The sequence below is a fragment of the Balearica regulorum genome, chromosome 9 (assembly GCF_011004875.1).
Source record: "Balearica regulorum gibbericeps isolate bBalReg1 chromosome 9, bBalReg1.pri, whole genome shotgun sequence".
NCBI classification, from domain to species: domain Eukaryota; kingdom Metazoa; phylum Chordata; class Aves; order Gruiformes; family Gruidae; genus Balearica; species Balearica regulorum.
The window spans coordinates 1202152-1210994 of record NC_046192.1 but is presented as its reverse complement, the minus strand read 5'-3'; the positions used below and the strand labels follow the sequence as shown (position 1 = coordinate 1210994).

Below are 8843 nucleotides of genomic sequence, written 5' to 3'. Positions count from 1 at the left end.
GTGCCGTGAACGGCGTCTTGCCCAAAAGGGAAACTGAGGCCAGGAGAGAGGCGGGGGGCTCACCCAAAGGTGCCGAGCCCGGCGCCCGACAGGCAAGAGCTGGCGGGGACGGCCGTGCTTGTGGCGAGCCGGAGGGATGCGAGGAGGGGGGGGATGCGAGGAAGGGGGGCACGAGGGCAGAGCAGATGGGGCCGGCGGGTTTTTGTGGGGCTGGGTTGGCCCTGCAGACAATGGCGCGTCTCTCCGAGCTGCGATTAAACAGGAAGATTTATGCCGCCGGACAGCTGGCGGGCAGAGCGCGTCGGCCCCCCCATCCCGGCAGCTGCGAGCTCCCCGCACGCATTCGGCACGCACCGGCCCCCCGCGTGCTCCCGCATCTGCGCCTCGGGCCTCCTCGCACGCCCGCGAGCGCCGTGGCACGCGCGTGGCCCCTTGCACGTCCCGGACACGCGCTCCGAGGCCCAGGCCGGCCGAGCGCCCCGAGCATCCCCGCACGCTCGTGGCACGCTCCCCGCACGCTTGTGGGTCCGGGGGGGGCCCATTCCCGGGGTTCAGGGTGCCCGGTGGGCGCGGGTAAGGCCCGGGGTGATTTTGAGAAGGGTGGCAGTGGGGATCGGGGGTGCACATCCCGCTCCTTCCCAGGGGGGTCTGAAGCCGCCAGCCCCGGGGCCAGCTGCCCCACGACCCCCCGTGTCCGTGTCCGTGTCCGTGTCCGTGTCCGTGTCCGTGTCCGTGTCCGTGTCCGTGTCCGTGCTCCCCCTGCCGGCAGCGGCCCCGGGCGGGCCGGGGAGGGGCGGTGCGGAGCGGAGCGGAGCGGAGCGGGCGGGTCCGGCCCCTGCATTCCGGGCATAGCAGCGCCCGGGCCGGCCCCCGCTGCCGGCGGGACGCCCCAGAGCAGCCGCCGCGCTCCCCGGGCAGCACCGCCGCCGCCCCGCTCCGCCATGCCCCGGTAAGTGCCGGCCCCGGAGGGGCTCCCACCCGCACCGGGACCCCGCCGGCACCGGGACCTCCGTGCCGGGTTCGTTCGGTTCGCCCTGGCTGCGGGGGTGGCGGGGAAGGGGGGGTCCCGCCCGCTTCCCGGGGGCTCCGTGCCCGGTTAACCCCCCCCCGAGGCAGCCTCGTCCACCGTCCCCGGGGCCGCCGGGCAGCGCCGGTGCTTGGGGAAGGTCCCGGGTCCGTGGGGAACCGGCCCCGGAACCGGCCCCAAGCCCCGAAGCGGGCCCCGAGGAGGCAGCCCCGGCCATGGGTGTGATGAGAGCGCCAGTGCTCAGCCACGGCAGCGAGGAGGCTGCGGCCGTGCTCCCACCGCCACGGGCTCCCGCCCGGTCGGCACGTCCCGGCTAGCCTGCCGGCGTGCCGAGTGGGGCTCCTGGAAAACAAACCCTTGTCGATCAGGGTCCGCGTTGAGTCCTGCCCGGGCCGGTTCCCAGTTATCCCCTCTTTTCCCCGTACAGGTGCCTCGGTGTGGCCGGTTGCTGCTAAGGTCCCCGGGGACGCCCTTCTTGGGTGGAAACGTGGCTTTGCCGACGGCGCGAGCGGAGATGAGGACGGCGGAAGACTCGAACGGGACGGTCCTGCACCGCCTGATCCAGGAGCAGCTGCGCTACGGGAACCTCACGGAGAACCGCACGCTGCTGGCCATCCAACAGCAGGCCCTGCGCGGTGGCGGCGGCGGTGCCGGCAGTCCCCGTTCCTCCCTGGAGAGCCTCAGCCCGGAGGAGAGCCAAATGGTGCAGCAATCCACGCGGCAGGAGCCCCAGGGCCAGGAGCATCACTCCGACCACGTCTACTTGGAGAACAACGTCTATCGGCTCTGCCAGCCCCAGCACAAGGGCGAGGAGCTCCCGACCTACGAGGAGGCCAAGGCGCATTCCCAGTACTACGCCTCGCAGCGGGGCGGGCAGCAAGCCGGAGGGGTCAGCCCGGGAATTCGGGGTGAAAATGGTCCTCGCGGGGCCGAGAGCGGCGCCCGACGCCCTGACGAGGGGCTGAAGGACCTGAAGCACGGCCACGTGCGGTCGCTGAGCGAGCGGCTGATGCGGATGTCGCTGGAGAGGAACGGGGCCAAGGTGCAGAGCCCCATCAGCACCTCCCACAGCTACCCCCAGCTCTCCCGCCACCACCAGCTCGCCGCCCTGCGAGGGCAGCACCCCGAGGGGCCGGAGCCGCGGGGACCCCCTCCGGAGTATCCCTACGTCATCCCATCCCAGGACGCTTACCTGGCCGAACCCCGACCCTGCTCCCGGGAAGGTCCTGGATTTCAGCACCCCGAAATCAGGTAACCCCTGACCCCTGGGCCCTGCTTTTGGGGTGCCCACCGGGTGCCTCCCAGCCACGGTGCCCCAGGAGCGGGCGGGATGGATGCTCGGAAGATGCGGGACGTGGAGAGCGGCGGGGGCAGGGGGGGGGCCAGGGCAGCCGTTGCCGAACCCCTTGTCCTTGTCCTTGCGGGGCCGGATCCGGCTCAGCCCGTGGGGGTCTGCGGGGACCCCTCCGGTCCTTTCCTCTCCCCAGTTTCCCCCAGCACAGTTGTTTTTTGGTGGGTTTTTTTTTTTTTTTCCCCAACTGGTGATGCAAATCCCGCTGCCTCTGCAGACCCTGCCCCCTCCCGATGTGCTGGGAGGAATTTGGGGTTAATTTAGGAGCTGGAACCAGCTCAGGAAACGGCTAAATGTGGAACAGGCACGGGGCAGGGTGGAAGGCAAACGTGCTCCCCGCTCTGTGCAAACCCACCCCGGTTCGTTCCCGGGGCTGGTGCGGGGCGGTTAGCGGAGGCGATGAGCAGCGCCGGGCAGCAATCCCCTTCCTGTCGGCAGCTTGACGCCTCCGGCAGAGCTCCAGGTTGTCTCCAAGAGGGTCACGGAGAGGTCTGGGGAGCCCCGAGGTCCAGGCATTGCCTGGCATTTGGGGATGGGCTGGAAACAACTTCTTCCAGTGCGGAAAAGGATGGGAAGAAGGGAATCGCAGCCTCGACAGGAGGACAGACGTGGCTCCCAGCTGTGCTGACCTATGGGGGCAGAGCGCGATGGCATCTCCGGCAGGAAAACCTTCTCCTTCCAGGGAACAAAGAGGGGAAGGGGAGCCGCGAGGAAGATGTATTTATTCTTCCTTGCTCCTATATCATCCCGCAGGAATGCAGGCCCTTGGCCGGCAGCCCGCGGCAGAGCAGGGCCGGGCCGTGCACGGCCGCCCCGCTCGGCGTATTCGAGGCGGCCGCGGGATGTCGAGGAACTCGGAGCAGTCGTGCGAGGGGTGGCCGGGCCGGCCCTGCTCCTCCGAATACGTATTAATAGTTTGGCGGTGAGGAGCCGTGCCAGGAGCCCTCGCTTTGCCCGGAAAACAAGGGAAAAGGGGCAGCGCTGCCAGCTTCCCAGGCACGTCCTTCGCCGAGCTGTTGTCCGTCCGCAGCGTCCCCAGCGGCAGGGGGATGGGAGCCCATCCTGACCCACCAGCCGGGTCCTGGAGTTGTCAGGCCAAGGCATCGCTGCGAGATGGGGTTTATCTCTCCTTCGAGGACGCTTAGGCGAGCACTTTTTAGAAAGCAAACGCTTCCCAGCTCTGCAAAGCAGGATAGGTGCTTCCCGGAGCCTCCCTCCTCCTCTGCGGCCGCCCAAAGGCGCCGGGTCGGTGGGACGCCGGAGATGCGGTCGGTTCTCCCGTCCCGCCAAGCCCCTCGAGCATCCCTCTCCTCCCTCCCTGCAGGGTGCTGCCCACCCACGTCCCCTCCGCTTTCCTGCCGCCGCCGGGCACCCTGTGCCCTGGGATGCTGGGTCCTGCCGGCGTGGAGGCACTGGTGAGCGCCCAGGCGGTCTCGGCCGGCAGCCGCCTGGCACGGGCGGACGCGGTCCTGCGGGAAAACGAGAGGCTCCAGCGGGAGAACGAGAAGCTGCGGCGGGAGCTGGAGAGCTGCGCCGAGAAGGCGAGCCGCATCCAGAAGGTGAGCGAAGGGCGGCAGCCCCGCGGCCGTGCCATCGTGTCATGTGTGTGTGTCCCCCCCGCCGCCACGCACCCGCCCTGGGGTGGGGGGGGATGTTCAACCAGCTGCTGTGAAAATTCACCCCCTTTAGTGTTTTAATCCCTTCTCCTCCTCTCTCCGGCGGCTTGCTGCCCTCGGAGCAGCTGCGTTCCGGTGGCACGGCAGCCGGGACGGGGGAGAAGGAGCCCATTCTCCGGTGACCCCCCCCGCTCCGCCTGTCCCCCCCATCCCCGGCCGCCACAGAAAGCCCTTTGTGCGGCCGCGTACAAGGGGCGGCTGTTTCCCGCCGGCCGGGCTACGGCGGAGCCAAAACCTGCGGAGGGACTCTTCTGCGAGAAGAAAGGCAGCAAGAAAAAAAATTTCAGTTTTTCTCCCCAAAATGTGCACTGGGGGTCAGCCTGGGAGGGGGTTCGTGGGTGCGCTGAGCTCCTGCGGCAGCTCGGGTTGGGCTGAGCGACCCGGGTGAGCTTTGGCCAACGTCTCCCTCTCCTTTCCTTTCCTCATTCCACGAATATCTAACCCCGGCCTGTCCCTTCCTCCGCCCCAGCTGGAGAGCGAGATCCAGCGCATCTCGGAGGATTACGAAAACCTCGTCAAGGCGTCTTCCAAGCGGGAAGCCTTGGAGAAAGCCATGAGGAACAAGAGAGACGGCGAGATGCGGCGGCTCCAGGACTTCAACCGGGACCTGAAAGGTGAGGGACCCTCCCCGTCCCCGTCGGGGCTCTCCATCCCTCGGCTTTTTCCCCCGGGAGCCAAGCTTCTCCCGCTTCCTCCGGCCAAAATTTCAGTCTTAATTGGGTTTAATTGCCTTTGGACCAGAGCGGTTGGAATCGGCGAACAAGCAGCTGGCCAGCAAGACCCAGGAGAGCCAGGAGAGCAACCAGGGCAGCGTGGCCAAACTCCTGGCACAGAGTAAGTCCCAGGGGACGCCCATCCTCCCCCCGGCTCCCCGTGGCATCCGTGAGCGGGACGGCGGGGCTCGGCACGTTCCCTTTCGGTTGGAGGAGGAGGAGGCGGGTGGCGGGCGGCAGCTCTCGCCCTCCCCGGGGAGGATGGAGCTGCTCTCGGCGCTGGACTCCAGCCATTAATCCCGGCCGGCCGGCGGCGTGACCCGCATTCTCCGCATTCCTGCCGCCGCGCCGGCTCTTCCAGCACCGAGCCCGCACTCCCGCCCCGCGCCAGCCCGGCCCTTCTCTCCCTTCTCCCTCCTACGCCTCGCAGATGCGTGGGCCTGGGTGCTTTTTTTGGGGGAAAATACACCTAAATCCAATATTTTAGCAGAGAGATGCGGGGTTGGTGTTACACGGGAGGAATCGCATCCCCTTCCCTAAGGCGGCTGGATTCAGGCTGGGTGGCTTTTGCCCTCCACGAGCCAAAATTTGGGCTGGAAGGAAGGTGGCACATGGAGGTTTTTGACCATCTGCCCGTACGGCCGGGGTGCCCCTGGCCGCAAAACACCCTGTGTGCTGGGGGAGGGGTGGCACGTCCAGCTTTTGGGGAGCAAAGACCCCCCGCGGGGCTTCGCGGACCAGCTTTAGGGCAACGAAACCTCCTTGTCTGAGCCTCGGCGGGGCGGGGGGGGTGCGTTTCTTGCAGGCTACGAGCACCAGCAGGAGAAGGAGAAGCTGGAGCGGGAGGTCTCCCTGCTGCGCAGCGCCAACGAGGACCAGCGGCGACGGGCAGAGCTGCTGGAGCAGGCGCTGGGCAGCGCCCAGGCGCGGGCGGCCAAGGCGGAAGCCGAGCTGCGGAAGAAACGAGCCTACGTGGAGAAGGTGGAGCGGCTGCAGGCAGCCCTGGGCCAGCTCCAGGCCGCCTGCGAGAAGCGGGAGCAGCTCGAGCTGCGGCTCCGCACCCGCCTGGAGCAGGAGCTGAAGATGCTGCGGGCTCAGCAGGTGGGTGCCGGCGAGACGTGGCGGCGGGTGCCGGCCAGACGTGGTGGGTGCCGCGTCCTCCCAGCACCTCCTCATCCTCTCTTTGGTTTTTTTTTTGTTTGTTTATCTTTTTTTTTTTGCCGTTGCAGAGGCAGGCGGGCGCCGCGGGCGGGGGGACGCCGGAGCTGAGCGCCCACACGCTGTCCGAGCAGCTGAGGGAGAAGGAGGAGAAGATCCTGGCCCTGGAGGCTGACATGACCAAGTGGGAGCAGAAGTACCTGGAGGAGTGCACCATGCGGCAGTTCGCCATGGATGCCGCGGCCACCGCGGCCGCCCAGCGGGACACCACCCTCATCAGCCACTCTCCACGGCATTCCCCCAACAGCAGCTTCAACGAGGACCTCCTCCTGGCCAGCCACAAGCACCAGGAGATGGAGAACAGGTAGGTCCACCTCGCCAACGAGTTTGCGCCGTGGTCTGGCCGGGCAGCACCCGTATCCTCCTCCCCCGGCTCCGGCTCCTCTCCCAGCTTCCGCTCTTCTCCTCCCCAGGTTAAAAGCCCTTCACGCCCAAATCCTGGAGAAGGACGCCGTCATCAAGGTCCTGCAGCAGCGCTCGCGGAGGGACCCCAGCAAAGCCCTCCAGGGCTCCCTGCGGCCAGCCAAGTCCGTGCCCTCCGTCTTCGCCGCTTCTGCCGCTCCGAGCTGGCCAGGGGCCGCCCAGGGTGACCGCCTGGCCGAGGGCAGCTCCCGGGGCAGCACAGGTAAATGGAGAGGCCCGCGCTAGGCCGCGGGGAGTTCCCTGCAATTTCCCCTGTGGTTTCGGAAGCGGAGAGAGATCAGGGAGGGGAGATTTCCCCAGCGAGCCACGGGGACCGGCCGGAGGAGCCGGCGATCCCCAACGACGTCTCCTCCGGCAGGCAAAGCCAGCGCCGAAGGGGCGGCAGCGCCCGCTGCCCTTCCCCTGCCCTCCCACGCCAAGCACGGCAGCAAGGACGGCAGCACGCAGACGGACGGGGCGGCCGAGAGCAGCGGCCAGGGCGAGGGCGCCGGTTTGCTGGGTGAGCGTCCCGGGGATGGCACGGGGCGGGGAGCCGGGGGTGCTCCGGCACGGGGGGCTTGGCATCGCGGAGACGGGCTTTGCGCAAGCGTCGGTGATTTATTTTTGAAGGCGTTTTAAAGGCCCCAGTTGAATCTGGTGGGCTCGAATCCCTGCCGTCACTCGTTGGTTTTTTGTTTTTAAGGCGCAGAGCCTTTTTTTCTGGATCGCCTTTGGGGGGGGGAGGCTGGACCAGCAGCACGCTCCCCGCCGGCCCTTTGGCGGGGTGGGCGCCGCGCCGATGCTCTTCACCTCCCCTCCAGCTCTCGCCTTCTCTCTCTGCAGAGAGCTCGGCCGCCGCCAGAGCCCCGGACCTGTCCGACATGGTGGAGATCCTGATTTAAGGCCACGCGGGGGCTGCGCGCCGGCCCCTCTGCCCTCCCTGCCTGCCGCACAGGCAGAGCCGCCCTGCCTGCACCTGCCCGGGACGGAGGACGGAGCCTGGAGCTCAGCGGCGTCCCCATGGCCGGTCTCAGCGCGTGGCCCCGGGGCGCAGGAGAGCCGCCATCCCCTCCGGCACCCGCGCGGGTCCTCAGCTGCGCGGGGCGCGCTGGAGCCCAGGGACCCCGCAGCGGCGGCTCGTGACCCCTCTGTAAATACACCCGGGTTTTGTACGGCGGGAGCAAACGTATTTATCGTTTCGGCCTCTCCTCCTTCCTGAGGCGAGGGGGCTTCTTCCCATCCCCTCCCTCGTCGGCTCCATCCCCGTCCCGGCTCCGTCCCCATCCCGCTTCCGGGGCTCGGCCATCCGCACCCACCCAAGTGCTCGGCCTCCGACTGGAAAATCCCTCTCCGTTCCCCCGAACCGTACCCATGAGCTGATGTCTCTGCGCGAGGGCAGAGCCGGGAGGGATGGATCCTCCAGGGGTCCCATCGACCGCCCGGATCCGCGTGGCCGAGCCGAGCGCCGGGAGCCCCAAACCTCCATCATCTGCATCCACCACCCGCGTCCCGCCGCTGGGGCTGGGGCTGGGGTGAAGGAAAAGAGAAAATGAGAATGGAAGGAAGAAAAGGCAGAGGAGAAACCCCCTTGAAACCGGAGGCGAAATGCTGGGGGTGAACCGAGGACGGCTGATGGAGGCGGCGGGACGTGCCACCCCTCTCGGGGCTTCAGCCCACCGCCACGTCCCCCGGCTACTGGCAGCTGGCTTCTGCCCGTAGCCAGCGCCGACGTCTCGCTCCTCTGAGCTCAGACGCTTCCCGTCCTTGCCCTTCGTGTACATGTACATATATATATATATTTTTGGGTTTTTTTCTTTCTTTCTTCTTTAAACATGTGTGCATTTGCTGGACAACTGCATTTTTTTTTAATTTTTTTCTCTCCCAGACACGTAAAAAATGCGTTCGGTTCTCGTGCATTGTTTACAAAGCGGAAAACAAACAAACAAAAAATTATGAAAGAGGAAAAAAAAACACCACCCCACCCCACAACTTAATATATTTTATATTAATATTGGTATTTCTTTTTAAGTATTTTTTTCGTGCTGTGAACTTTTTTTTTTCCTGCCAAAGACGATGACTTCTTGTTTGTGCGTTTTAAGTTATCTTAAGTATTTAAACGTAAAGCTGGCTGTTTCGTTATGCCGCCCTATACCGAGATTGCTGTAGCATTCCACTTGGTATAACAATATTTTAATAAAAAAACCCCCAAATACTGACCCACGGATACTCTTTTTCTTCCCGCGCGATGGGGCGAGATGGAGGGGCCTGGGGTGGTGACCCCCCCCCGGCTGAACGCTGCCCTTCCCAGCTCCCCGGGGCAGCGATTCGGGGTGCAGCCGCACGGGAGAGGGAGATAAATACTCAAGAGCATCTCTGCATTCCCCAAAATCCCCTTGGGATCCCATTTCCCCCACCTCAATGGGGGAAAAGGATCGGAGCTGCCCAGAAACGTCCAT

General features: G+C 66.1%; 1 protein-coding gene across 1 annotated transcript; it reads left to right on the top strand.

The window, feature by feature from the left end:
* The first annotated feature begins 823 nt into the window (after window positions 1–823).
* AMOTL2 (angiomotin like 2) lies at window positions 824–8603 on the top strand. The gene is made up of 10 exons (XM_075760712.1): window positions 824–949; window positions 1455–2278; window positions 3703–3937; window positions 4524–4668; window positions 4796–4888; window positions 5573–5868; window positions 5997–6289; window positions 6399–6610; window positions 6767–6907; window positions 7231–8603. Exons 2-10 carry the CDS (start codon window positions 1542–1544, stop codon window positions 7287–7289), a joined length of 2211 nt encoding a protein of 736 aa, XP_075616827.1. The 5' UTR covers window positions 824–949; window positions 1455–1541; the 3' UTR covers window positions 7290–8603.
* The last annotated feature ends 240 nt before the right edge of the window (window positions 8604–8843 follow it).

Excerpts from the sequence above, each read along its gene's own strand:
- AMOTL2 (XM_075760712.1), top strand. The coding sequence starts at position 1,542 with ATGAGGACGGCGGAAGACTCGAACGGGACGGTCCTGCACCGCCTGATC. Across the intron at positions 3,938-4,523 it reads AGGCGAGCCGCATCCAGAAG|CTGGAGAGCGAGATCCAGCG; the intron begins GTGAGCGAAGGG and ends CCTCCGCCCCAG. Across the intron at positions 6,908-7,230 it reads CGAGGGCGCCGGTTTGCTGG|AGAGCTCGGCCGCCGCCAGA; the intron begins GTGAGCGTCCCG and ends CTCTCTCTGCAG.